General features: G+C 57.5%; 3 protein-coding genes across 3 annotated transcripts; 2 read left to right on the forward strand and 1 right to left on the reverse strand.

Moving 5' to 3' along the window:
• Positions 1 to 6350, forward strand: DCTN5 (dynactin subunit 5). Its single transcript, XM_069810585.1, has 7 exons — positions 1 to 124; positions 236 to 304; positions 772 to 890; positions 1358 to 1469; positions 2111 to 2213; positions 2973 to 3064; positions 5972 to 6350. The coding sequence occupies exons 1-7, from the start codon at positions 77 to 79 to the stop codon at positions 5990 to 5992; spliced, it is 564 nt and encodes a 187-aa protein (XP_069666686.1). The 5' UTR covers positions 1 to 76; the 3' UTR covers positions 5993 to 6350.
• A 1369-nt stretch (positions 6351 to 7719) lies between these two features.
• On the forward strand, positions 7720 to 13385 carry PLK1 (polo like kinase 1). Its single transcript, XM_069810590.1, has 10 exons — positions 7720 to 8335; positions 8426 to 8594; positions 8700 to 8844; positions 9317 to 9410; positions 9949 to 10168; positions 10476 to 10634; positions 10829 to 10906; positions 11409 to 11563; positions 12018 to 12200; positions 12628 to 13385. The coding sequence occupies exons 1-10, from the start codon at positions 7940 to 7942 to the stop codon at positions 12832 to 12834; spliced, it is 1806 nt and encodes a 601-aa protein (XP_069666691.1). The 5' UTR covers positions 7720 to 7939; the 3' UTR covers positions 12835 to 13385.
• Positions 13386 to 13998: 613 nt separating this feature from the next.
• ERN2 (endoplasmic reticulum to nucleus signaling 2) lies at positions 13999 to 27667 on the reverse strand. Its single transcript, XM_069810589.1, has 22 exons — positions 27443 to 27667; positions 24529 to 24646; positions 24150 to 24183; positions 23459 to 23531; positions 23037 to 23109; positions 22739 to 22861; positions 22551 to 22652; positions 22000 to 22261; positions 21816 to 21894; positions 21576 to 21726; positions 20790 to 20911; positions 20385 to 20561; positions 19848 to 20097; positions 19493 to 19583; positions 18666 to 18855; positions 17809 to 17908; positions 17444 to 17643; positions 16574 to 16721; positions 16336 to 16463; positions 15962 to 16085; positions 15572 to 15639; positions 13999 to 15494 (listed from the first exon to the last, which is right to left on the reverse strand). The coding sequence occupies exons 1-22, from the start codon at positions 27569 to 27571 to the stop codon at positions 15303 to 15305; spliced, it is 2934 nt and encodes a 977-aa protein (XP_069666690.1). The 5' UTR covers positions 27572 to 27667; the 3' UTR covers positions 13999 to 15302.
• Positions 27668 to 27806: the final 139 nt, after the last annotated feature.

Raw genomic sequence — 27806 nt, forward strand, 5'->3', positions numbered from 1 at the left:
TGGCTGGCGGTAGCGGGGAGGGAAGTGACGTGTCGGAAGTCGGGAGTGGCTGTGCGGAAGCGGCGTCGCCGCCGCCATGGAGCTGAGCGAGATGCTCTACAACAAGTCCGAGTACATCGAGACGGTGCGGGGCGGCCGGGGCGGCTGAGGGGGCCGAGTCGGGCTCGCTGAGGCCCGGGGGTGTGGCGGTGGGGCGCGGGAGGCGGCCGCGGTGACCCGTCCCTTCTCCCCGCAGGCGTCCGGCAATAAGGTGAGCCGACAGTCCGTGCTGTGCGGCAGCCAGAACATCGTTCTCAATGGCAAGGTAGGCGGTGGGGAGGGAGGGGGCTGCGGTATTCCTCACCCCCGCCCCGGTACCTCGTTCCGCCCAGCAGCTCGGCCGAGCCGCGGGGTCCCTGTCACCACCGCAGCAGCACCCGCGCTGCGCTGCTACCCGCTGACAACCGCTATCGGCCCGGCGGTACCGGAGCTCTATTCGGTACCGGAGCTCGACGTGCGACCAGATCGTGATGTTTTTATCCGTGGGACAACGTCTTTCTGTTTGTGCTTAAGCCTCGCTTTGCGCATTGGCTCACTCTGTGCAGCTCACTGGCACGATGGGAGCACAACTGGCGGTTCCAGGCTCCTGTGCGTTTGCTTTGTTCTCGCTTTTCTTTTGACTAAAGGAATCGTCTGTAATTGTGCTGGGGTGGCCTGACCTCTGTGTGAGTCTGTATTGTAACTGGTAAGCCAGGTAGAAATTGGAGTTCATTTATTTCTCTTCTTCTCCAGACAATAGTTATGAATGACTGCATCATCCGTGGTGACCTGGCAAATGTGCGGGTTGGACGACATTGCGTGGTGAAAAGCCGCAGTGTCATTAGACCACCCTTCAAGAAGTTTAGTAAAGGGTAAGAGGTCCCCTTCCTTTAGGGAGACTGAGGCTAAAATCTATATACCTGAAAAAATATATTGGCTCGGATGAGATCTGTACTGAGAGGGCTGTGTTCTTTTTGCAGCAATTTGCAGAAATACATCCCTCTAAACCTGCCTTTTCCTCAAACTTTCAGCTTTGCCTTGAGGGTTAGCATTCCCTTCAGACCATACTATGGGGAGGGCTGGGATATATTAAAATAGCTAAGGGAAGAACTTGTTTCACTTGTTCTTTGTTTATTCACAACACCTTCCTGTTGCTCATTTGGGCCATCCTTTAGAAAGACATGAGAAAGACCAGCTACTGTTCTATCTTCCTTAGCATCAAATCTACCTCTGGTAGTCCAGCTGGAGACAGGAGACTCCACAGTGTGATTTTGGGTCTAACAGTGTTGCAGATCGGTCTGTCTATTGTACACCTGAGCAAATAACTCTCCTGTTGCAGGGTGGCTTTTTTCCCACTCCACATCGGTGATCACGTCTTCATAGAAGAGGACTGTGTTGTCAATGCAGCCCAGATTGGCTCCTATGTCCACATAGGCAAGAACTGTGTTATTGTGAGTGTCATTTCTCAGTCTTTTCTTTAAACTCCTGAGCGCTGTTGAGGCTTTGTAAAAACAGCGCAGAGGTATCTGCACCAACTGGCTGGAGCAAGCATACTTAACACTGCACTGTTCCTTTCTCTTCCTCTTCCTTCTCCACAGAAAGCGGTGCTTTCAGTTTTGCTTTTCTGAGGATAGCAGGTTCAGCTGACCACTGTTTGGAAAGTCCGTCCCAACAATATTGTCCCTGTGGCTAATGGGACTGTCTGGGGAAGGCAGCCTTTCCACAAATAGAACTGGAATTGTGTTTCTATGCAAATAATACAAAATAGCCAATGTTACTGTTGTCTGCGTTAGAGAAGGCCTTGCTACGTTACTGCATGACTCGGGTTTTAGGCTCCAGTTTGGACATTGACGTGTTAATATGCAGCTGCCCGTACACGTGTTAGTCGAGAGCAAACGGACTTTTTCCTCAAAAAAGAAAGAAGGTTAATTGCGTTGGGAAGAGCATTCAGTCAGGGTAAGGATTTATTCTTGTGATCCCTTATACAGGATGTGTTTTGAGCAGTTAAACTTGTTGAAGTTTAGGTTGCTTACCAGTAATAAGCAAAAGCATATCATGTTTTAAGTATAACTTTACCTAATCTCTGTTTTAGGGTCGTAGATGCGTTTTGAAAGACTGCTGCAAAATCTTGGACAACACAGTACTACCTCCTGAAACGGTAGTCCCACCTTTCACAGTCTTCTCGGGCTGCCCAGGTATGCTCCCTCTAACTTTACTTGCACAGAAGTGTGGATAACATGGATATTCTTACTTTAAAATGAGATTGCTATGACAAAGCTGCCTGTTAGCATTTAGCGCCTAGAAGTAAAGGTATAGGGCACTTGGCGAACTGAAAAGTAACAACTTTAACTTGTGAAACTTGCTGCTTTAGTATATGCTAGGTAGGTGGTACACGTTTATTCGGAACAGTATTACTAGGATGCCATCTGTGGCCATCCTGTACAGTAAGTAACGCAGCTTTTCAGGCATCTAGAACCCAATAGGCATTGGGCTCTGGCAGAGGGAGCACTCCTTCTCCTCCTGTGGTTTCTGGTTGTGCAGGCATTTCAGTGGTTCACACTGTAGGAAATCCACTTGCTCATTATTCATATGTTAATAGGGAGGGAGGTACATTAAACTGAGGTATATGAATGTTTAGTTCCCACCTGTTGACCTGGCTGTGCCGGAGATCTCATTGTACAAATTGCACGCTCCGTCGTTTATCTTCTGATAGTATTTTATGGGGAACAGCGGAAGCTGTTACAGGACCCAGCTGCAGCAGTCTGTCTGACGACTGCCCCAGGGGGTACGATGGCAACGATTGTACTGTATTGCTCAACATGAGAGAAGAGCCCGTTGCTGTTCTATTAGTATTTACTTACAATTCAAAGTCACTGCTCTGAATGTTGAATATAAGCTTATTTCTGCTTTCTCCTGCAAGAACACTGATGGTCATACTCTTGTTCTTCTTCCAGGACTCTTCTCTGGGGAACTCCCAGAATGTACCCAGGAACTCATGATTGACGTTACAAAGAGCTATTACCAGAAGTTCTTGCCACTCACTCAGGTCTAGTAGCCTATTTACCATGTTTCAGAGCAGTAAAGGCACGCAGGAGTATTCTGGGGGCAGGGAGAGGGATATTGTTCAGTGAGAGCAGGGCACGGTCCTCTGCTCTTCCTGAGCAGTTCCGTGAGCGTTCCTCAACACTAATGGTCTGGCCAAGCAGTCCCTCGTGAAAGCTGCTGTGTCATGTTGTTTAAACTTTGTATGCTCATCTGAATGTAATTCATTCCATGTTGTCTGAGTTGTGCCATTAAATGTTATGGAGCTAGGAAAGCTGATACAATTCCCTGAAGGGCAGCATCTCCTCATTGCAGCTGGGGAAGAAGGCAGAGTTGACAGCATATACTCTGCAGCCTAAGCCTGTCTTTCATGTCAGTTTTGTTCCTAACCCAAAGCAAGTGGGTTTACATTTGCTAGAAGCAATCTCCATCCTAGAACAGAAGTGCTGTGTGGCTGATGTGTGTGTTACCGGCAGTTACTTACTAGGGTTCATTAGATCCAGTGCTTCCCTTTGGAAAAATATTTGCTGCTCTCTAGGCCTGTGTGTTGAGGTGGATGGCCTCTTCCTTTTCTCCCTGTGGACTGAGATTCTCTCCTGTAGGAACAGGATATCATTCATCATCCTGGGATTGGCTTTAGGACTTTTGGCTGACATTGAAACCTGTCTTTCTATGCCTTGCCTGGCAGGATGCTTCTTAGCCTTTAGCTCTTGAAGTAGACATTGGTACTATGCTCTCACCCGTCACGCAGGGTTAGCATTCTTGTGGCCAATGCACGTTCTGTTTCCTGAACATCGCAGACTTTAAAGAGCCAAAGAGCTTTGGAAGGAGGATTGCCATGTCACTCACAGAATTCGGTGCAGGAGAAAGTGGGTAATTAAAAGCAGAAACTGGAGGTGGGTGAGAGAATGCTGCAATTGTCCCCATTTATTACCTGGTGTGTATACTTGCAGAAAGCTCTTTGGTGCTTTTCTGCATTGTAAAACTTAAAAAGGAGTTTCAGACTTCTTGTAAAGAGTGAACATTTCACTTTGGACATGTAATAGAGCAGGAATAATTCTTGCTGGGAGCAGGTCTGTGAAGGTTGGAGGCAGCTGACACTTGTGTGTACCTGACTCAGTACCAGACAACTGGCTAAAAGTGAATCTGCCTGCTCTGATTGTGTTCTAATTAAAGCTTAGCATCGTCCTTCTCTAGCTTGTAAAACTGGGGCTCCTGCATGTTGTAGTGTAGCAGCTGGGGGCCAGGACGCATATTAGTTACGTAGTAGGTGTATGGCTGTGAGATCAGCAGCCCTGGAGCCTTCAGCTGTTCTGTATAATGCAAAGTACTGATACACCTTCAATAGCAAACAGCTGTGCAAGTACTAAAAGAGTGTAGTAACTACTGCTAATCAAATGTAAAACCACTGACTGGTTTGGTTGTATTTTTACTGTACATAAATTAAAGACTCTTCAGTTGTTCAAGTGACTCAAGGTTGTGACTCCTCAAATCAAACTTGAGACTAGAGTGAGGTTTCTGCTGTGCCTGGGCACGCAAGTGGCAGTCTCTTGTTCTGTGACTATTACAGGCTGTTACTGACTATTACAGTGTCAACACATTAAAAAAGTGAAGTACAGTGTGAAACAGCTTCTTTCTGCCTCTGAGCTGATGACTTTCACCCACAAATGATTCCAGCATTCTTGTTTTATAATGGCTCTGACACAGAGTGTCTTTGCTTCTATTCAGTCACTAGGGTGACTGTAAAATCCTCTCTTCAGCACTGAAATGTTAGGCACACCTATTTGGTAGAGCAGTAGCTCTGGTAGTGTTGCTTCATGCACTTGGAAACGGCCTACTTTTTGGGTCTAGCCATCCCAGATAGCATGACTCTGCTTTTGCACCTCTGTGAAACAGCAGGAGCTGGAGCCAGCTTCTCTGGGCAGGGAGCACAGCTGGGACAAGAAGATGAGATTCTGTCTTGAAGCTGCAACAGCGGGGCTGGTACTGCTGAGCTGTCTGGTGCAGTGGCTCAGTTAGGTCTGGTTTCAACAGAGGTGAAATGTTTTACTAGCAAGGCCAGATTCAGCAGGACCGTTGTACCACCTAGTCCCATACTAGCTGGAAATGCCTGTTCAATAGCAGCTGTGTTCCTCCAGCCTTCCCGAAGTGGGCATGGAGACAAGCGCAGAAGGAGGCTGTGTTCTTCCTGCGATTTCATGTGGGTTTGGGGGGATGTCCATGTGGAAGGCCCAGGCTCACCACTTTTTCTACCTACATGAAAAAGTATTAAGTGTTCCTTGTGTTTGTACTACAGGCAGCTTCCCAGTTAACTTCAGTTTCCAAAAACCTTTAGTTCCTGCTGTCCAGAATCTGACTAGCCCTTGCAGAAGCCATTTGCAGTGAGGGGCTATAGGAGGCCTCCTGGGTCACAAGACCTGGCAGGTTTGGGGATTTCTGCAAGATTTCCTGCAAGTCAGATGTTTAGGGGTTTACGCTGCCACTCTCAAGTACTCCTTTGCCCTGTTAACTTGCTGTTGGCTGTCTCTTGGAGCGTGGGAAGCCGAGCTGTGTTTGGTCAGGAGGGGGCTGTGTGTGCTGTGTTGCCATGGTGTCACTTCAAAGTTTCAACACCACACAGGACGTTTCACCGGGATCGCTTGATTAATGGCCGCAGTTGGGCAGCACAAAGCTAGGCTGCTGGCATGGGAGAGGGGTGGGAAGAGGCAGCTGCCAAATTAAGGGATGCGAGTTTGAGAGTGGGAATGGGATGGCAGCTGGAAGAGTCTGAGTGATCACTTGAGGAGCACAGCTGCAGTGCACGGAGGGGTGCATCACTGCAGTTACTGGCACGTTTCTTGGCCTAGTCTTCCTAGCAGGCTGAGCCGGCCCTTCTGCCTTAATTAAAACCTCTTTTATTGTCTCTGTTAAGGTGGCCTCTGCCAGGGTCTAAAACCAAGTCACCACTGAAGATCTCAAACACCCAGCACTGTTAATATTCCTTAGATTTGGCCACTTTATCCTCCTGTCCTCTGAAGCATCCCTCTGACCTGGGCTCACCTCTACGCCTCTGCCAGCTCTGCAAAGATGGAGCGTCAGTAGGTTGCAGCGTGCTACTACAGCCCCGGGGAATTACGCGTTTCTGATGGTGACATTCAGCCTAGTGCAGTGCAATAAAACGTGACTTCCAAGGGAGGGCTTTGCTGCGTAGCCAAAGCGGAGCTGCAGGTGCGTGGGGAAGCGTGCCCCTCAGAGAGGGAAACCCCTTCTTTCAGGAATCTTGTACAAACAGTGATCACTTCAAACACTGAGTCGCTGTATTGCTTCATTGATCCTATGTGCTTTACTCCAGTTTGCTCTGAACCAAGGTTGGCGGGCTGTGCTGCTTTTATTGCAGGGCAGTGGGAGTCCTGGGATATGTACTCCTGCTCTTTCACCCCCTGTCCACTGTCGGCTGCGAGAGGCGCTGATGCCAATGGCTCTTTGGAGTCGCAGCTGGTCAGTGTAAGGAATGGCAAAGAGCTGCTGCCTGTGAGGGTCTGTGCGGGGACAAAGTCACTGAGTGGAGGCCATGTCTGCTTTGCATGGAGCAGGATTTCCTGAGAATTTCCTGAGATTCCTGGGGGAATAACAGCTTAACTGTTGGCTGCAGTGATCTGCGGGGCTCATGGCTTGGTCCCATCTGCTGGACTCCCCGAGCCACCTTGGGGCAGTCAGTGGCTTGTGTCAGTAGTTAAAGGCTAGCTGGGCGTCATCTGCAGCGCCCATGGGTCCGGCACGTTGCAAAAGCACGCAGGACCATCTATTCTTCATTAGCCAGGGCTGAAAGAAACAGCTTTCACTGACGGGGAAGGGGAGCCATGCAAGGGAAAGTCGCTGGTTTCAGCAGGGTGGGACTGTGTGAGCCTGGAGGGAGAAAGCAGGCTTGCGGGCTGAGGTGCTATAGCTGTGTTTTTGTGCAGTTTTTGGTTGTTTTTCCTTGGCGTTCTGTTCTGCGCCAGCAGGCAGCAAGACCAGGTGAAGGGCTGAGAAGCTCCGATGCGGTTACCTCTCTTGGCCCGTGGTGTCTGAACACGGGAGCAGCTCAGGGGGCCCCGGGGCTGTCGTGGGGTCAGCGGGAGAGCTGGTTAACGAGGTCGGGCACAGCCACGCTCAACCGGCAAAGGTCACCCGAGGTGACACGGAGCCACCCGGAGTGGGTAGGATTCCACGGAATAAACGCTGGGCGAAGGACTGGGTTCTGGGGTACATGTGGCGAGCCATAGACGCTGCCAGCGCCTGAGGTTGGGATGCGCGGCAGCCAGCGCAAGAGGAGAACGCCCCAACTCCGACTCCCGGTTCCCCCCCACAAAAATCCACCTCCTGTCCCGTGCTCGGGAACGCTGCCCACCCACCCACGCACCCCCGTGGGCGCGGAGAAACGGGTGCAAGCAGAGCGGTGGTGGTGCCGGTCGGGGGACAACGACACCCCCCCCCCCCCCCCCCGGTCGGGGGACACCCCGCCCTCCCCTCCCCGTGGAACGACCCCACGCGTGTCCCACGGCCGCCCTCCTGCCGCGCGTGCCCGCAACCAACGGCCGCCGAAAGCACACGCGCCGTGCCCGCCCCGCCCCGCCCCGCCCCGCCCCGCCCAGCCCACTACGCTGACGGCGCTTGTCTCTTTAAGGGGAGGGAGGGGGGGCCGCTCCCATGGTGCCCCGCGGCGGGCGGCGTGGATTTTAAATCCTCTCGGCCAATGGGGAGCGGCCGCGGGCGCGTAACGCTCCGGGGCCGCGTTTGAATCGGGCAGCGCCTGCCCGCTCCTCCTGCCGCCGCTGCCGCCGCCCGCTCCTCCCGCTCCTGCCTCACCCGGCCCGGCGCGGCTCCCGCTCCCCCAGCACCCGCGGCGGCCCGGCCCAGCATGAACGCGGCGGCCGGGAAGGCGGCGCGGCCGGCGGCCGCCCCGGGGGAACCGGCCCGGACGGTCGGTACGGCCTCGGCGGGCGCGGCGGCGGGCGGGAAGGAGGTACCGAAGGTGCTGGTGGACCCGCGGACCCGGCGCAGCTTCGTGCGCGGGCGGTTCCTGGGGAAGGGCGGCTTCGCGCGGTGCTACGAGCTGGCGGAGGCGGAGAGCCGGGAGGTGTTCGCGGGGAAGGTGGTGCCCAAGTCGCTGCTGGTGAAGCCGCACCAGAAGGAGAAGATGTCCATGGAGATCGCCATCCACCGCAGCCTGGCCCACCGCCACGTCGTCGGCTTCCAGGGCTTCTTCGAGGACGCCGACTTCGTCTACGTCGTGCTGGAGCTCTGCCGCCGCAGGGTGAGGGGACGGGGACGGGGGGGGGGGGCGGGAGGGGGTGTCGGTGTCCCCCGGTACTGACCGTCCCCCGGTACTGACCGTCCCCCGCAGTCGCTGCTGGAGCTGCACAAGCGGCGGAAGGCGCTGAGCGAGCCCGAGGTGCGGTACTACCTGCGCCAGACCATCCTGGGCTGCCAGTACCTGCACAGCCACCGCGTCATCCACCGGGACCTCAAGCTGGGCAACCTCTTCCTCAGCGACGACATGGAGGTGAAGATCGGTAGGTGCCCGTGACGTGATGCCCCACCAGCTCCCCCGTGGTGGGGACCACAGCCCTGGGGACTGGCCATCCGGGGCGTCTCCAGTCATTCCCCGTCTCTTCCAGGGGACTTTGGCCTGGCCACCAAAGTGGAGTACGATGGCGAGCGCAAGAAGACCCTGTGTGGGACCCCCAACTACATTGCCCCGGAGGTGCTTGGCAAGAAGGGGCACAGCTTCGAGGTGGACATCTGGTCCATCGGCTGCATCATGTGAGTCAAAACGCCTCTTGCGCGGCTGTGGGGCCAGGTGGTCCCCGTGGTCCTGGTCTCGTTGGGCCCTCTGGGTTTTGGTGTGAGCCGAAGCTTTGGGCGTGCAGTCTCCTGAGTGCCTGCCCTGGCTGAGCCCTGCTGCCGGCCAGCACACGACCTTCCACTGTCCTCTGCACATGCTGGCCCCTTTGTGTCTGCATCTGTTATGCATCATGGCTGTCTCAAGGCGTTTCACAGAAGCCCATGCTTCCCAACTGGAACTTTCTCCAGAGGGTACTAGATCCCAGCTTCCCTTTTCAGGGGGCAGGAACCAGGCACGGTACACATAGCTGCCTGCACTACTGCGTGTCCGATGCCAAGCATGTTTCCTCTGCCAGGAAAGTCCCAAGGTGTGCTTAGGATGGGGTCACTTCTGCACACAAGTCTGAGTCGCTTTTGCAAAACTGACACCCTTTTTTCTCTAAACATGCAGGTATACTCTGCTGGTGGGGAAACCGCCTTTTGAAACTTCTTGTCTAAAAGAAACATACATCCGAATCAAGAAGAATGAGTATACTATTCCCAAGGTATGGCGCTTCCCATGGGTGGACCTGTTCACCCCACAGCAGTTCTTGGTCAGCATTCTGCTGCACCATCCTGTTTCTGGCACTTAATGGGCTCTCACATAATGGTGGAATGGCTCTTACGGTGGAGTGCTAGGAAGGGGATGTCTCAGTCAGTGGTGGAGTGAACCTGTAGGGCCAACTTCCTCCTGAAGAGCCAGCAGCTCCTCTGTAATCCAGCAAAAATACCAGCTGGGCAGTTGGCACATGGAGTTCAATGGACACGCTCAAGTCCAAGAGGTCTGGGCCAGGTCCCCAGCTCATCCCGCTGCTGTTGATTCGGTCTTGCTAAAGTCAGTTGACTTTAGGCCTTGCATGCTATTAGGAGACAGCCCTCCATACCTGCCCAATTCTGTTTCCCCAGGCTTGCATCCCACTTGCCTGATGCGGTGTAGGAGCTCTGCTCCAAGCAGAACTTCCCCTGGGTTGTATATCCAATGCATTTGCTGCTAGTGTGCGTTGTCCCCTGACCCTTTTCTGTGAACTGTCTGTCTCCTCTTAGCACATCAACCCCATAGCTGCTAACCTCATCCAGAAGATGCTGAGGTCCGACCCTGCCACACGCCCAACTATCGATGAGTTGCTGAATGACGAGTTCTTCACATCGGGATACATCCCCAGCCGCTTGCCCACCAGCTGTCTCACCGTTGCACCTAGATTTTCAATTGCTCCCAGTGGACTTGAACTGAATGGGCGAAAGCCACTGACTGCACTCAACAAAGGTAAGTGCAAGTATCTGGAGGTGAGACTGGACTGCCTGGCCTCCAGCAACATCCAGAACCATCAATGGGGAATGTGACGATCCTTCACCTCTTCATGCAATTCTTATGAGAACCTGGATTATTTTGTGAGTGAGAGAGAGGGCTCCTTGCTCTTTGCCCAGAACCAAAGCAGGAAGGAAGTGCCAGCACTAGCTTTAGCTATATGGTATATAGTGTGTTTCCTATAGCTAGGGCAGAATGTAAACCTGGTGCCTTTAGAAACCTGCTCCCTGGTCATGCCTCCATGCTCTTCTCTTTCCTGGCCCAGGACCAGACAATCCTGCACTAGAGAACTTGCCCGAAAAGGAAGATGTAGCAGCGCTGCGGGAGCTGGGAGATGCTGTTGACTGTCACTTAGCTGACATGTTACAGCAGCTAACTGCAGTCAACTCAGCCAAGCCCTCCGAGAGAGTGCCAGTGAGACAAGGTGAGTCTGGGGGCGATCCCACAGGCACCAGCCTTCTGGGATAACTTGCTTCTCTGTCACTCTGATGCTGTTGTCTGAAGTGAGAGGCCAGCTGACCTCAATTTCAAACTGGACGGCTGGGAAGCCTTTTGGCCTTGCTGGGGTGTATGGGATGCGGTGAAGTGTCTTCTAACAAGCTCCTTTCCTCTTTGCAGAAGAAGCTGAAGACCCAGCCTGCGTTCCCATCTTCTGGGTTAGCAAATGGGTGGATTACTCGGATAAATATGGTCTAGGTAAATAATATGGGGGCAATGCTTTAGCCTTTTCTAGTATCTGAAGAGGCTGGGGGAAGCATTGATTTGGTCATTGCATAGGTCTGGTTCTTTAGTCACAGTATTCCAAGGTGTGTGTGTGTGTCCTTGAGACCACCACCAGGAACATTACCAAATACCCAGTGAACCCAGAGTAGCGGTCACTGAACATCAGCCCTGGCCACTTAAAGGTGGAAAATGGCTACCTGCTGCATAAGATGGCTGCCCTTGTTCTGCAATGAGCACATGTACCCACTGTGGGAGTTAAAGCTGCTTCTGCAGCAGGTGTTGCAACGAGGGAGGATGACATCTAGAGGAGGAAAAGTGTTGCCCAGACCTCCACAAAGAGGAGACTCTTTAGACCTGGTAGGGACTTGGTGGGGTGGCTGTCAGGTAACCCCTAGATACAGCCTTCTGCCTTTGTATTTCACACAACCAGAGGTCCCTTGTATTTGAAGGTCTAATGGGCTCCCTTTTGGACTAGGTTACCAGCTGTGTGACAACAGTGTTGGAGTTCTCTTCAATGACTCCACTCGCCTTATTATGTACAATGATGGGGACAGCTTGCAGTACATTGAGCAAAACGGCACCGAGTCCTACTTCACTGTGAGATCCTACTCCTCTGCCTTGAACAAGAAGGTCAGTCCTGGGGACAGGAGCCCTTGCTGGGGGGTGGCTACCCCCGGTGAGACTTCTGCCAGCTTTGTTGGCAGGGTGGGTTTCAGGGAGAAACATCTGTGACTTGGGATCACTGGCATTCTGCAGGCTTCCTCTTGGCTGGAAAAACATGGCTCCAAGGAGAGACACTAGCAGCTCTGTTTATTTCTAGTTGCTATCTGAGGCTTATTTACAAGCAGCTTCATAGAAATAAGTGCTCACAAGATTTGCATGTACTGAAGTGTTCAGCAAAGTGAGTCTCAAGTATCACAGACTGAGTTAACTTTGAATATGAAAATTTGCATGAGTTTGTGCAGTGACACCTCAAGCTCTGAAATGTGTAGAGAGGCTCTGTGACTGTGATAGCAGCCCCTGCCCTCCCCAAATAGTAGGGGTCATCCTCAGCCTGCCTGCTCACAGCCTTTCCTATCTGCAGATAACACTATTGAAATACTTCCGCAACTACATGAGTGAGCACTTGCTGAAGGCGGGTGCTAACATCACGCCGCGGGAAGGAGACGAACTGGCCCGTTTACCCTATCTCTGCACGTGGTTCCGGACCCGCAGCGCCATCATCCTGCACCTCAGCAATGGCACTGTGCAGATCAACTTCTTCCAGGTGAGGCTGCTGCTCTGCGTTTTCCAGGGCTGTAGCTCCAGCTGCTGCAAGAGCCCTGACATGCATGGTGCTAGGTGCAAGGCAGCAGGACGGTATAACCTCAGCTGAAGCTTTGGCCAGTGAACGGAGCACTGGGAGGCTCCTGACTCCCATTGCAGGTACATAAGCCACCCAGACATTCCTCACTTGTGAAGGGGCTGTGTCCTTTAGCAGGAGGTAGACTGCTGCACAGTCTTGAGCTGGCTGGCTGGATCAATTTGTTTCCCTTTGCTGCAATCTATGAACAAATGCTGCAGCATGCTGCTTTCTCAGCGTGCTTCTGGGTGCAGCTGGGATGCCCCAACTACTGCCGAGATGGTTCATCCTGAGAAAACGTAGTCCCCAAGGAGCAGAGTGCTGAGGGTGATGGTGTGTTCTCTCCCCACAGGACCACACCAAAGTCATCTTGTGCCCTCTCATGGCTGCTGTCACATACATAGATGAGAAACGGGACTTCCGCACGTACAAGCTGAGCCTCATTGAGGAACACGGATGCTGCAAGGAGCTGGCCAGCCGGCTCCGCTATGCTCGCACCATGGTGGAGAAGCTCCTCAGTTCAAAGTCTGGCTCAGCCCGTGTGAAACCCTCTGCTTAGACCTTGTTCTTGATGGACACAACATCTGTGCCAAACTGTCCCAGCTGTGGATGGGGAGGTCTAGTAGCACCCCTGCTTGCACTGTAACCTCCCATCACACAGCTGGGCTCCCACTTCTGGGTATGGTCTAGTTGCCACAAGGAAGCCCCTGATGCTGTGGGAATGGTGTTGTTCACTCGTGACTGGTACCCAAAGGTTTCTTGCTCCCCACTCCTAATGGAAAGTCTATTTTTTAATTACATACCTAGTCTTTTTTTCTAACTTCTCAAAGCCAAAAGTCTGACTTGAAAACCAGTCCTCTTGTTTGAGGCTCCTGGGCCCTCTCTTGAGAGAACAAAGCATGGGGAGAGCAGAACTATCATGTAAGTTATTTGTACATGTCTGTGCTGATGCTCTAGGCTTTTGTTTCCTCTTGTAGAAATTCAGGTAAGATATTTAACGTGCCCAGGGTGAGACTGAGCAATCAGCCTTTTAATACTGAAATTAATCTACGTGAAACATACACTTTTGTATATTGCATAACTTGATTAAAGATTGTTCGCTGCAGCGTCCAGCCTGTCGTGGTTCCCTTTGGCTTGCTGTGAGGGAGGGAGCAGCACTTTGCCTCTGGGTTTCCCCTCCAAGCAAGAGCTGTTCTCTTCACAAGCTCGATGCTCTCTGCTTGACTGCCCTTACTAACAGCCCTTGGCTGAGCTGAGCCGTGGCCTTGCTCCTAGCTCAGCTCTACCTCTTAACACAGAGCAATAGGGAAAGAGTGGCAGATTGTGATAGGAAATGGGAAGGGGGTTAAGTAGTTTTGGGAGATGCTTGTCATAAGCAAAGAAGGGCCTGGGAGTTGTTACTGCTGTTTCTGCTGATCTCCCCAGCTGTGCTGTGGGAGAGGAGACCTTAGGGCTATCATAGATGTGCTGTAACCAGCCTACTGGTAGGCTAATGGCCTTACCTTCCCATTTTCCATTTGACTGGGTCTATTTACTACATGAAAGATGCTCACAAATGTGAGTTAGCAAATATTGCAAGTGATGCCCGCAAATAGAGTTAGCAAAAGTCATCTACCTTAGTAGACTTTTGCAGGAGCCCAGTAAGCTACCTTGCATTTTCTCCCACTGTTGTTCACTGCCAGCACCTACGGGTGCTCTCAGGATGGCTTATTTTTAAGCAGGATGAGCTTTTTAGTTTTTATTTTTTTACATAACTTTTTGTAGAAAATGCTCTAGGCCATACAGTGTTCTGAAAACAAACCAGGTACAAACCTCTTGTTACCTGTGAAACAAAATCCCACACCCCAGCACACAGAGGAATCAGACTATACAAAATTATTGCTGTTATAGAGGGGAAGCCTTGCCAAGGGGCTCCAGCTGCCATGTCAGCTCCCAGTCTGCCCATGGACCCAGCGGGTGCTGCGCTTAGAGACTGGTTCATATGAAATACATGCCCATAGGGATGCCATAAACCAGAACACCCACGGGACACCTGCGCTGGGGCGGCAGGAGGCTGTGGGAGCTGCAGGCACAGGCGTGTGTTCAGAGGGAAGGGATCCCTGGGGAGAAGGGGTTTCCCTGCCTTTGTGTCCCAGACAACTGCTCCTGCACAGCTGTGCTGCTGTGCAAACTGCTTGGGACTCCTGGGTGCAGGACTGATGCAGGGGCTCTGGCCTGGCGTAATTACAAGCTGCTGGTGACCAAAAGGGAGAAAATCTTTTTCTCAGCCCAGCTGAGATTAAAAACTTCATTATCGGAATTGTGCTGGAGGCCCCATGCCTCTCTCTGGGGCTGGTGGTGCCTTGCCCTCAGCAGCCTTCGTGCAAATAGTGGGTCCAAGCCCTGGGGTGGCTGCTAAAAGCTGATCTGCTGAGCCTCAGCCCTCGGCTGGGCTGAAGGATCATTGCCAGTGTCCAGACAGGTGTATCGGTCCTGGTCACAGCCATGTGCTGGACACATGCTCAAAGAGCTGCTTCCCCAGGCAAGTGGCACGGGAGGACAAAGCTGATCCCTGGTGAATGCCCCGCTGGGACCCGGCCCCAGCCTGGCTGCATCGCTCTGCGGGTGCGTTGCTCCGCCGGCTGCCCTCGGGAAAACCCAACATGCGTTTTCTTTCTTCTCAAACACCATCTCCACTGCAGAGATTTTTTTTTTTCGTTCTGTGACACAAATACCTTCAGGGCCCCTGAGTCTGACTGGGAGCATTTGCAAAGGTGGGTGCCCAGAGGGTCCCTCTTGGGCTCAGGAGAGCCCAGTGCCACCCCGCGCTCGCCTCTTCCGGACCGTCCTGCTTGTAGCCCGTGTGTACGCTGGGTGACCACCTGGTCCTGGGGCCCCCCCTCACCTCGGGGAGGTGGAGAAGGACTCCGCAGAGCCCCCAGGGCTGCTCCCAGCTGCTGCAAGATGGGGTTGTGGCTGCATGCAGGGCAGGGAGGAGCAGCCGCAGCAGCCTCGCACCGCAGGTGCCGTCCCGGCGTGCTTCCCCGCTCACTTGCCTTCGCCCCCCGGCCCCTGGCAGTAGTAGGAGTGGAAGAGCCGCTCCTGGGCGCAGACCCTCATGGCCCCGTGGGTGTGCAGCAGCAGCTGGGGGAAGCGGGAGGTGAAGTACCGCACAAAGCCGTCAGGGACGGAGCCCAGGGCTGCCCGGACATCGGCTGGCAGCTCGTGGTAGTGATGCTTCTGCAGGAGAGAGGTCGAGGTGAGTGGGGCTGGGGGCGGTGGGCGGCAGGGGTGAAGGGGAGCCAGGGCGGCTGTACCTTGTTCCTCATGGCCCGCAGGAGGTCACGCACTGAGCCCCCCTTGTAAGTGCGGAACTTCCTCAGGTCTGGGGAGAGCAGGAGAGACGCCGAGTGAGGCGGGATGCGGCCGGGGCGAGGGGCTGCCACAGCCCCCCGTGGTGCCAGCGCCGGGTGCACAGCGAGCACCGCAGCCCGCAGCAAACCAGGGTACTGCTCTGCTCTGCCCTCCCAAGGAAGGGCTGGCACGTTTACCCCTCCCTGCTTTTCGGCTCCTAGGCGCGAGCAGGTGCCTCCTGCCCAGTAAAGGGCACCAGACCCGGGACCCCCATTCCCTGCCCAGTTCTGCGTGAAAGGCGGCAGCGGGCTCCAGCTGCAGGGGCGAGCCTGCCCCCCCCCCCCCGCGCTCACCTGTCTGCAGCGGGAGGGAGATGTGCATCCTCCAGTTGGTCCTCACCACCGACCGTCCCCCCGACTCCAGGGCTGAGACGATGGGCCCCTCGGCAGGCTCCTTCTCGATGCGGTCGCTGACATCCTGCGTGCCCGAGAGCGGGGACCGGCGTGGTTACACTGCTGGCCCTTGCCCTGTGCTGCCCCATCCAGCGCCAGGGAACAGAGCCAGCGCCGAGGTGGGACAAAGAGGGTTTGGCCCTGACCCCAAACCCAGGGACCCCCCTTGCAAGAGTAGCTCAAAATGGGCACATTGACCGAAACACGGCTGTTTCCAGCACTTGTTTTTCAGACCACACCTATGTTCACAGCCGAGTGGGACGGCATGTGCTCACCTGGAAGAATTGCAGCTGCTTCTCCTCACTCCAGAAAAAGGGATGCATGAGGACCATGGGGGCCGAAGGTCGGTGCTGGGGCTCGGGGCTGATCATTGCCGCAATCAGCTCTCGCGCAACAAGCTTGTCTGTAGGCGAAACAACACAACGGAGAAATAACCCCCCCAAGAAGGACTGGGAGCTGTGCCCCTCGGATCAGGGCTTCCCCACTGGGACGTGCCTGGGGGAAGGGTCTCACCATGAACTTCTTCCTGCAGGCAGCTCAGCTGGTAAGAGCCCGACAAGATGTTGGCCTGTCGCCGCAAGCTGTCCCCAAAGGGGTGCTGCCCTCCTGACACCACATAGTAGAAGATGCAGCCGGCTGAGAAGATGTCCACAGCACACGTCTGCAAAATACGAAGGTGGAGATGGGACCCTCGCAGCAAAGGGTGAGGAAAGCTTTCACCTCCCCACTTTTCCATTCTTTCATGTGAACGCTTGGTCCTTTGCTACAGAGCTGCTGGAAAATGCATCACACCAGGGCTCCTGCCTGCCCTGCTTTCTGGAGTCAGTGAAGCACCCACCATGCCAGGTCCTTATCAGGGAAGAAGTTTTCAGAGGCACAGACAAAAGTCGGGACTTCACAGCCAGACGGACATGCCAGGGCTGCTGTTGTCTCACCCAGCTGTGCAAACCAACCCCAGTACAAGGTTAGGTGGAGCACGTTGCCAGAACCAGTACATGCCCTGCCAGGGACCAGTACAGCAACCGTCTTCCAGCAGGAACAGGCTTTCCTGGGCTAAACAGACTAGCAGAAACATAACCTTCGCAGTGAGCCACAGCCCCCTCTGACCTCCCCACCCCGAATTTCCAAGGACTGTAGCCAGATGAGACGCCTTGTGCTCAACACAGCCAGGGACTGTCCCCGTGAGGGCAGGAGAGCAGGGGCGGCTGCTGACGAGGGTGGTCCTGGCGAGGAGCACTAGTGCTCTGCACCTGGGCTGCCTTGGGCTCTCAGAGCTTTTGTCTTAATTGTGCATTTCAGCAGCACACCGTGAGGCTGCTGCCAGCATGGGGGACTGTCACGACGGGCTCAAAGAGGACCCTACGCAGGGGAAGGCTCACTGACAGGGTTCTCCTTCGGGGTCTCCTGCAGCACCTCGGGGGCGATCCAGCCCTCGGTGCCAGGGATACCGGAGCGGAGGCTGAAGCTCTGTCGTCCCCTCTGAAGCTTCTTGCAGAGGCCGAAGTCAGAGATGACGGCTCGGATCTGCCCGTGGCGATTTGGGACGGAGATGAGGATGTTACAGGGCTTCAGGTCACGGTGGACTGGAAGAGACAGCGGGCAGCGTCACCTGCCGAAGCAGGACGGGGCTCTGCCTCTGCCCTGCACGCTGCCGACCCTGAGAGCTGCTGCCTAAACCCTGCAGCCTCAGCTGAGGATGGGACCGAGACGGGACACGCTGCCCTCCTGCCTGCACGCTGCCTTCTTACCGATGCTGAGGGAGTGGAGGTGGGCCAGCCCGGACATGGTCTGACGCAGCAGAGACACCGGGTCCAGACTGCGGCGATCGAAGCTGGGGCTTTCCACGTACTGGAACCACACAGAGGTAGAAAGAGATGAACTGAAGCCTGATTTACTGGGGCAAAGAAGGCAAAGCTTGCCAGGAGCGAGACTTCTCACTAGGCTTCCACCAAGGTGGAAGGAGACAAGCTCATGTGGAGGCCATTTGTGCCCAAGGCTTGCCACTTCCAGCTCTACCAGTCAGCATCTATTCCCTCTGCAGCAAACTGCCCTCACTCGTGTCCTCAGGCCTCCACAGCTTCAGCAATGCTCCTGCTTTATGGCGCGGTAAAAGGATGCTTCTCCTCCCCCCCACTGACTCTCTTCCCAGCACGTGAACAACTGCCCCGACCGATGCCAAGGCTCGGAGCTGCCCGGTCCCTCCCGAGGGGGCAAATCGGCAGGAGAACAAGAGCAGGGGCTTGACTGACAGAGGAACAGTGCTGCTGCTGGCTGCTCTGCCTCTCCAAAGCACTTCTCAGCATGGCCATGCCCAATCCAAACGCTGTTCCCTCTGACTGCTGGGAAGCAGGTTCAGAGCAGGGCTGCGTGCCTGTGGCCAGGCAGGAACCCCAAAAAGGGCTCCAAACCTGGGAGCCGCTGGCTGCCAACCCTGCCTTCGGGCAGGCACAGCTTGCTGCTCCCGTGGGAGCACTGCAGGACCTCCCTAACAGCACAGACGAAAGCCCTGGGGACCGACCTGCAAACACAGGGATGGGGACATCCAGGATTGATCAACAGCCCCCCAGCAGCAGCCCCACGCGGCCGGCCCCATGCCCAGGCTCACCTCCTGCAGTGTGGCAGAGCAGAGCTCGATGGCGATGTAGTGGAACTGCTTGTCCTTCTCAGTGCAGAAGTAGCGGACGACGTGGGGGTGCTCGTCCGACTCCCGGAGCAGCTGGACCTCACGGTCCACGAGATGGAAACACTCAGGCAGGAGACGCTTCACAGCCACGTTCCGGCCATCAAACTGTCCCCTGCACGGAGAGTCGATGGCGGCGTCCGTGCACGGCCCTCCCCAGCCAGAGTGGAGCCCAGTGCTGCAGATGCACAGCCCAGCCAGGCTCTGGCTGATGCTGGAAACGTGCCCCTCGGGGTCCTCAACGTGGGTCACCTTGGAGTGACCTCCAAAGACTTGTCACAGCCATGGACAGGCAGAAATCTCTGCAGCAAGCTGGAAACTGGGGGTTCAGGTTCCCCTTTTTGCAGGAAAACAGCCTCCCTTGCTTTATGCTGTGTTTAGTGCTGGGGAAAGGGGCTCAGCCAGAGCCAGGGGAACCTTACAAGGGACTAGACCTGCTGCTGCTGAAGGTGGCCTGGAGCAGGCACAGCCCAGCTGCCTGACAGCCTGGCGCACGCAGGAGGGGAAGGGGAGCACAGGGCGCTGGTGCGAGGGGGAGACCTGCCCTGCATACTGGTACCTTGGTTACAGAAGACCAAGCTCCCCAGATGAGTTTGATGAGGACCATGAGAAGGGGAGGGTGGCAACTCATTCACAAAAGCCCCTGAATCACTGACCACTGCCCAGGGAAGGAGCTGCCTTCACGCCTCTCCTTGTGGCTCCCAGAGAGAATGAGAGCGGAATGAGGGCAGGCACCCCGGGATGCCACCCACCTGAAGACAAAGGTTCCTCCAGCTCCATGGCCCAGCACATCCTTGGGGTTAAAAGAAACTTTCCCAACTACAATCACATCTGGTTCTGCATCTGCAGAGGAAGAGGAAGGCACCCATCCTTCAGCCTATGAGCCTTAGTCCTATACGAAGGACATCCAGTTCTTTAACCACCTGACCATTTCTTCGGCCCTACTCTTGCAATTGCTTTTGTAGCCTATGCTTATCCAGGAGCAGATCTTGCATCTCCTCCCGTCTCAGCTGGACTGCATCCCCTCTCATGTCTGCTCCTGCTTTGGGTAACAATATCTACTGACAGAGACCCCCTTGCATCTTGCCTGTTCCCACCTGCACACACCTGCAGCAGCTGCTGGGACAGCCGGATCTGGGCTGACCACTCCATTAGCCAGGTCCTTCAGGTGGGCCGAGGGGCCGGAGCTCTGCGAGAGCTGTGATGCGCTTCCCTGGCTCAGCCCCGGCTCCCCGGGCTCTGCAGGGACACCCTCCCTGGAGACCCGGCCTGGGAGCAGCATCTCCTGCTGCTGCTGCAGGAGCTGAATCTGCTTCTCCAGCTGCTGCTGCTGCACCGCATGCTGCTTCTGCAGTTTCTGGAACACAAACCATGGGAGTGCTCAGCTTCTGCACCCAGAGCAGAGCTGGGGCATCAGCAGGGCTCGGCCCCAGCAGCGTGTGCACCCTCTGTCCCTTGCCCAGCCGGCAGCAAGCCGCGCATCACCTCGGCTCATTACCACGAGAGCGTACAAGACAGCATGGGCACTGCGGGGCTCATTGCAGCCACGGCACCACTGCTTCCACCACAAGGACAAGGTCCCCGGCCCTTCAGAAGTGGTGGTCGTGTGGCAGGCAGTGGGCTCTTCCACCGGCCACCACTCACCGTGAGCAGGAGGAAGAGGATTCCTCCGCCCAGCAGAGCCGTGCCGATGCCAGCCACCACCAGGTCCCAGGTGCCGGCCTCGGGGTAGACCTCCACCTGCTCCCTCGGCGTGGGGTCTGGCTGGAACTGCCCCTCGCTGCGGACAGCCGGCTCCTCCGGGCTGCTCGGGGCCAGAAACTGCAACACATGCCAGGGGCTGGGTGACACCAGAGGGACGGACCTCTGGGTGCTCCAGTTTGGGACCCCCTCCTCACTACAGCCCTGCACGCAGGACCCCCTCCCCGTGCTACCCCATGCTGGGGACCCACTGCCCAGCCCCAGATGGCCCAGACCCTTCGGCAACCCAGCACGGCGCGAGGTTCCCCCCAGAACAGAGGTGGGACCCAGCAGAGCTCCGCCACTCACGTCGTCGAACACGGTCCTGGCAGGAGGAGCCCTGGGGATGATGGTTTCCGTTGTCTTCCTCAGGTTCTCTGGGAAGGCTCGCAGCATTGTAGTGTGGACCACGGGGGGCAGCTCGTGGTGCCCTGCGGTGGGAGGAGAACAGAGACAACCATCAGCTGGTCTCTGGTCACAGCATCAGTCCCTCATCTCCCCAGCACCGACATGGGCTGGCCAGACAGCCTTGGCTCTTCAGAAGAAGGGGTGTCGGTTCTCATGGGACACGCAAAAAACATCACAGCTACAGCCCAGAGAGGGGGACCTGGAGCAGCAGCAGCAGCCAGCGGAGAAAGGCAGAGGGCAAGGTCCTCTGCTCTCAGCATGCAGTGGGGGGCCTGACCCTGCTTCTCTGTGCCTCCCCTGCCACGACCCCAAGACACCACCCTGATTTCCAATCCTGCCAATGCAGCCATCACACCTGTGACAGCAATCACAGAGCAGGCTAATTAACCCAGCATCTGCGTGCAGGGCTTAATGTGCAATAGCACACCCAGCAGCACGGGTAATTGTGAGCCCCGCTTCAAAGGGTCTCTGTCCTGGGGAGGGGACAAGGATGGGCTGCCACCAGCCCCAAGCCAAAGTCACCGAAGTCCCTGAGGCTGAATCACAGCCTCGGTCCCGTTTACCCCACTGAGCAAAGCAGGTTGGGCTGCCACCCCAAAACACACCAGCAGCTCAGGCTGCCCCTCTCCGGGGCACCCTCTGGGAGCGAGGATGCAGGGAAAGCCAGTGCCCGTTGTGGGTCCGCACCTATTAGGAGCCATTGGTTGTGGAGTGAGGTGATGCTGCCCTGCGGGTACTTGACGTCGGTGCTGGGCGTGATCTCACACTCCCCCGACTCTCTCATGGTCACATCATCCGTGGTGGGGCCGTCAATCCTGGCCAGAGTGATGCCCTGCGGCTGGGGGTCCGACAGCTCGTGGAGCACCGTGCAGCCAGGACCTGCACCCGCCGCAGCTCACCCCAGAAGGGGCCAGCAGGGAGACTCACCACCAGAGCCACGCTGCCGTGGACTAGGGAGGTCAAGGCGTAGAAGCTGGCCGCGTACTTCCCCACGTAAAGCGCTGGCCTGCAAGGCAGGGACAAGCATCAGGCTTCCATCCACCACGGATCAGAGTGGCCAAGCACAGGCAACACAAATGCCACCGGCTGCCACGGCACAGGAACCACATACAGCAGCTGGGTCTTGGTGGTGGCAAAGTCCTTCACGGACTGGTAGCTCCACTTGAAGAGGTGGATGTCCTGTGAGTGGAATGTCAGGTAGCGCAGGGTCTCCATCGCCAGGTTGAGGTGGGGGACACGGCGGAGGCTGTCCTGGTGCCACACATAGATGCCGACCACGGGCGAGCCATAGTTCTGCGCCCACAGGACCTCCCCATTCTCCTTGTCCAGCGTCACCACCAGCCCGTCCCCACTCGAGGCGAAGTGTGCCATTTCTAGGCAAAGCCAGAGGGAGGGGGCGATGCAGCGGTGCTGGCCATGGGGCTTTGCCCCCCCTCCGCTCCCCCTCAGTCGTGCCACTGGCCGTGGGCTGTTGCCTGCTGCTCTGCTCCCACGAGAGCTGTGGCCGGTGCAGCAGCCATTTTTCCCCAGCAATCGGCACAGCTGAGACCCACTGGCCATGGCAGCATCACCGCAGGGTCCCCGCAGAGCCAGGGTCCCGCTGCGAGCAGGCTGCCGGGGGAGCTGGATCCTGTGGCTCCCGCATGCGCAGCGGCCACTCACTGTAGTGGTAAGACTCCTCACAGAGCGGTGCCGAGTAGTCGGAGAAGGTGGCATTCCAGCGCAGCTCCCGCGACTTGGTGTCGTACATGGTGATGACGTACTCTGGGGACAAGAGCAGGGCACGAGGTCACCGTCCAGCACTCCATTCCTGGGACTAGATGGACGAACGGGGAGCAGGACTGGCTTACGGGTACGGCCAATGTAGAGCAGGGGACTTGACGGGCACAGACCATCCCAGGCCTCTGTCGAGAGAGTGGTCTGCTTCTCTCCTGACTTGGGGTCCACAATGAACCAGGTGTCCTGCTTCTTCCCTGAGAACGAAAATACATTTTCTCTGTCTCGCAGCCCTGCTGTCCATCCCCAAGAGCCGCCTGTCAGGCTTCCTCCTGTCCCTGCCCTCCACGGACACACGTTCCCGGAGGTCCCCATGCAGCCTCTCCTCCTCCCCCCGCCGCGGGTCTGGCGGAGTGGCCGGGCTCTGCGTACCGGTGTAGAGCACACCGTCTGAACTGCGGCACGGCGAGGACTGGACCAGCTCCGGGATGGTGAACGGGAGCTTCTGCAACACAGACGGCAGCGTGGATGCGGGGTCAGAGAAACACCTCCTCGAGCAGCAGCCTTCCTGCCTTCAGGAGCAGGGTGGGAAGGAGAGGTCCCCCCGGACAGCCTCCTCCTCCTCGCCTGCCTTCACTGCTCAACCCCAGCGCAGGACGGGGTGGTGGGGAAGGAAAGGCTGCCAGCTGTATTTGCCCCACACCCACTCAGCTGACATCTTCCAAGCACCAAGCTGGAGCAATTGATGGCCCCCAGGCTCGCCCTGACCAGCAGGTCCGCCCGGTCCCCCCAGTCCCCCAGCCCGGTGAACCCTGAGGGGTGTGGGTGGGCGGGATGCACGCAGCCCCACTGACCATCAAGCCTTCTTTGTTTTTTCCTCCTAGGATATACAGGCTGCCATCATTGGGGTCTGGAAGGAATGCTGGTCTGGAAAGGAGGAGAGAGGAGGATGAAACGTGAGCTGCCCCCTGCCCCAGGCACACGCCAAGGGCTAAAGAGGAGTTGCTTTCTTTAGAAACCCCTTCAGCAGTTTGCTCCAGGGTGATTCGCTACAGGGCTTGACCTTTCTGGGAAACCTCCAGCACCGGCTTTGGTAGGAGATGAACTCCTGCTCTGGGTCAGCACTGTAACTCCATACAGCCACCCAGTGCCTACCAGCTGTGCTGGCTCTGTGCCCTGCCCGCCCCAGGGGAGCTCCCTGCTGTCCTGCCTTCCCCCAGCGCTTCCAGGTGGATTTTCCTCAATTTCTCTCCTACGCTTTTGTGCATGGTGGTGGTGAGAGCTTCTCGCCTGTCTGTAGAAAGGCTACATGTTCAGCAGCAGGGAGCAGCTATTCCTCATCATCACGCACGAAGTGCTAGCACAAAGGGTAGGTTTAAGGCAACGCTACGGAATGGGCTGGGAGGTTCATTTCTCTGAGGTTCCTCTTTCTTGCTGTGAATCTGTTGGTTCATCAGGGCAGCCGTGCACCTCCGAAAGGCTCCTGCACGGCTCGCAGCCTGCCTAACTGGAAAGGGCACCCTGCCCACGGGGGATGACACTCACTCTGCCACATAAACCGGCACCTGCAGAATAGGATCTGAAAAAGAGAGTGAAACACAGACGTCAGCAGCCTCTCCCTATGAGCGGGGACAATGTGGCAGTGTTTACCAAGCGCAGCCATGCGCTGCCGTACCCAGGTCCACAGTCTATTTGCATTTCAGACCCAGAATAGGCACTGCTGGCCATGGGGGGTCTGACCACCACCCCCCCCGCCATGCTCTTCCCTGCACATGGCCGTGCCTGGGGCTGGAGCTGGCAGTGTCCCCCAGGGCTGGAGGAACTGCTGGCCCAGAGCCCAACCAGCAAGAGCCAGGCTGGCGGTGTGTATCCCCAAACCCGGCTAGTGACAAGTCCAGGGAGCACCCCCCGTGTCATTACTCACCATCCTTCAGGGTCCACTTGATGTCACCTGTGCTCTTACTCACTGCGTGAAGGTTTCCATCCAGAGTGGATATGAAGAGCAGTGTTTCTGGGACAGTCACAGCACTGGCTTTCAGGCACTACGGACAGAAATGCCGTCCTTAGAGAGCAGGGCCAGAGTTGGGGATGAGCCCCCATGGCCCGGGCCATCTCAGGCAGCTCAGCAGCCCCCCGCCCTGAGCATGCCACAGCAGCAGACTGTGGGGAAGAGCCCCAAGGTCCCTTCTCATCCCCAATGAGGCAAGACTGGGAGGGAAAAGAATTTATTTCCTTGCACCAGCATATTAAATCTGCTTGTTCCTCCAGCTCCACCTGCACAGGACACCTGCAGAATTGCATCTGCTAACGGCTCTTTGGAGGTGCTGTGTTTTATCAATCCATGGCAATAAGCCTTGGCACTAAGGTTGCTGCACTCGCAGTGAGCAGCACTACTGGCAGCATGTGGCATTCGTGGTCCCCGGCTCCTGAAGCACCGGTCAAATCCCACCGGCACAGTCCCGGGGCTGGTGCAGCCTTTCCCCTCTCCCCCAGAGCCAGCGTTCCTGCCAGCGGGGATGAGCTTCTGCGCGGCTGTTCCCAGCCACAAGTCCCTTTCTAAAGGTGACACAAACAGCCTGACTACCGGCTCCTTCCAGAAACAAACGAGTTGGGTGACTTTTCATGCCAGAAATGCAATTAATGCTCACCCAGGCCTTCAAAGCTACAGATTTCAGCTATCTTGATGTTGAGGAAGTAACTGCAAATTCACGCTGGGAAGAGGAGCTGCTGCTTCCGTGTACGGCACCTGTACAGCAAGCGCCAGCTCAGCCGCCGCACACACACCAGCCTCACCCTGTCAGCAAACAGGGATCAGCAAACAGCACGGGGACCCAAATGGCTTCAGGCAGAGGCAGGGCCAGCATGGCCATCCCCGATACCAAGGAGCAGAGCAGCGCCAGGGCTCACCGCTGGCCATGATGCAGCAGCCGGTTGAGCAAGCTGCTGCCCCGGTGACTCTTGCAGGTGCAGCCAAAGGACATCCCTTGGGCCCAGCATGCCGTCCCCCCGGCAGCCCCCTCGCTGCCTCTCACCTGCTCTGTACCAGCTCCTGGAGCCTGAGCCGGGCAGAGAGCCCGGCCTGGGGACCCGGCCAGACCGAAGAGCAGGGACCGGCTGAGCGCCGGTGCCAAGACGGTGCCCTAAGTGTAAGCACGTGCCCATCCACAGAGCAGAACCTGATGGCAGTAACAGAGCAGCCATGGCACTGTGGAGCCAGGAGACACGTTCTCCCTTGAGTTACTGAAATTCCTGCAGCTCCAACAACACAGACAGCAGCCCCGACGGGTGCCAGGTCACCTGTTCTCTGGCTGTACCTCCTGCCACGAGCACACTCCAGCTCCCTCCCAACGCACCTCACATCAACCCCTCTGCTCTAAGCCCAATTCTTCTATTTGCCCTTCTTCTTGCTTAATTTTTAAGTGAGGTCAGAGAGAGTTTCTCAGCTCTCACTTTGGCCAGAGGACGCAGTGGGGCAGGCAGAGAAAAGCAACTGCTCCCCACCGCTGCTTCTCCAGCACCGTGTGGCCATGCAGGCAGGCTCGCTGCCGGCTGCAAGGGACCGGCTGAGACAACAAGCCGGGCCAGCAGACACGGAGCTCTTGTGGTGTGGCCACCTGCACGAGGGAAACAGAACCGAGACGGCCGAGCCCTCCCAGCTGTCAGAGCTACAGCAGGCTCTGCGCTCGCAGGCTCTGCTTTTCCCTCCCCCCGATGCTTTGCAGTTTCTTCCATCTCTTCTGCAACTACTGTTTTTTCGGTGACGGGGCACTCGAACAAAGGCCAGGCTGCCCAGCCTGCTCCCCACGCACCACCATGGGCAGAACTGGGAGCGCTGGCTGCCCGGGAGCTGCCACCCTCCCCTTGGCCCCCAGCCCTGGCCACCCCAGCAGCCGTTCCGGCCAGCCCCAGCCCAGAAGCGCGGCTGCTGCTCCCATGGGATGTCCCCAGGACCCGTGCTTTCCCGAGGCTCCCACCGCGCCACCCGGGAGTCTGCAGCGATGCCGCTGGGGCTGGAGCTCAGCTGCGGGCCCGGGGCACGCTCGCTCCTCCAGCGACGGAGGGGGACGGCCGGGCACCGACAGAAACTCGGTGCCAGCGCCCGCTGCTTGCTTTGCCGGAGCAGCGCTACCGACCTCTGCCAAACCCCCCCGGCACGCTGCCCTCCCCGCTTGAAACGGCGCCGGCTGCGGAGGCTGCCGTCGGGCTCCCGAGGGCACCATCCTGCCAGGCAGCAGCTCTGCGGGCAGGAGCGGGCGGGAAGGGGCCGGGGGCTCCCAGGGCAGCGGGCTCCGCTCTCAGCCCCGGCCGGGCCCAGAGATGGAGATGCTTTTCTGAGCGGAGAACACCCCCCAACCCCCCCCCGGGCACCGCCCGTGGCCCCTCACCCGGCGTAGGTCTCCATCGCCCGCCCGCCACCGACAGCACCGACGTGCGGCCGCGGGGCCCCGCAGCCATCGCAGCCCCTTCGCCCCCCAAACCACGCTCGCCGGGGTGCCGGACCCCGCGCCCCCGCCCCGGCTGTCACGAGCAGGACCCCGCTCCCACGCACGGCCCCGCGGGTCGGGGCGCTCACGCGCGCGCGTGGAGCGGAGCGCGGGAGCGGCGCCTGCGCGCTCACGGACGCCCGTGCCCGCGCGGTCACGCACGCAGGGGACGCGCACCCTCTCGTGCCGGCCCCCCCACACCCGCGGGACACGCGCCCACCCGCGCTCACAGGCAGGGCACGGGCACCCGCACCCTCCCACCCCGCCGGGAGCTCCCACCCGCGCTCACACGCAGGGCACGGGCACGCACGGGCACCCGCAGCCTCCCACCCGCGGGCTGCGGCGCGGCCGTACCTGTGCGGGGGGCGGCGGCGGCAGCAGCAGCAGCAGCGGGAGCAGCAGCGGCAGCGGGAGCGGCAGCCGCCGCCCCCCGAGCAGCCCCCGGAGCAGCCCCGGGCGCAGCGGCGCGGCGGGGCCGCCCATGTCCCGGACATGCCGGGGCCGCGGCGCGCAGGGCCGGGCCGGGCCGGGCCGGGCTTATCGCCGCGCCGTGAGTCAGCGGGGCCGGGGCGGATCCAGGATGCGGCTTCCTGCCCCCCCCCCAACCCCAACCACGGCCCGGCCCCGGGCGCGACCCGCCGCCCCCCCCGCAGCCCCGGGGACAGCGGCAGCGGGCGGTGGCAGGCCGCAGCCCCGGACAGCCCGGTGCCCCCCCCCC

This window comes from Haliaeetus albicilla, chromosome 22 (assembly GCF_947461875.1).
Source record: "Haliaeetus albicilla chromosome 22, bHalAlb1.1, whole genome shotgun sequence".
Taxonomy (NCBI): Eukaryota; Metazoa; Chordata; class Aves; order Accipitriformes; family Accipitridae; genus Haliaeetus; species Haliaeetus albicilla.

Coding starts and splice junctions, on each gene's coding strand:
- PLK1 (XM_069810590.1), top strand. CDS start 7,940: ATGAACGCGGCGGCCGGGAAGGCGGCGCGGCCGGCGGCCGCCCCGGGG. Junction 9,411..9,948: donor ATGAGTATACTATTCCCAAG/GTATGGCGCTTC, acceptor GTCTCCTCTTAG/CACATCAACCCCATAGCTGC. Junction 10,169..10,475: donor ACTGACTGCACTCAACAAAG/GTAAGTGCAAGT, acceptor TTCCTGGCCCAG/GACCAGACAATCCTGCACTA.
- DCTN5 (XM_069810585.1), top strand. CDS start 77: ATGGAGCTGAGCGAGATGCTCTACAACAAGTCCGAGTACATCGAGACG. Junction 891..1,357: donor TTCAAGAAGTTTAGTAAAGG/GTAAGAGGTCCC, acceptor CTCCTGTTGCAG/GGTGGCTTTTTTCCCACTCC. Junction 2,214..2,972: donor AGTCTTCTCGGGCTGCCCAG/GTATGCTCCCTC, acceptor TTCTTCTTCCAG/GACTCTTCTCTGGGGAACTC.
- ERN2 (XM_069810589.1), bottom strand. CDS start 27,571: ATGGGCGGCCCCGCCGCGCCGCTGCGCCCGGGGCTGCTCCGGGGGCTG. Junction 20,912..21,575: donor CAACCAATGGCTCCTAATAG/GTGCGGACCCAC, acceptor CTCCCACCGCAG/GGCACCACGAGCTGCCCCCC. Junction 15,495..15,571: donor TGCGGGCCATGAGGAACAAG/GTACAGCCGCCC, acceptor TCTCTCCTGCAG/AAGCATCACTACCACGAGCT.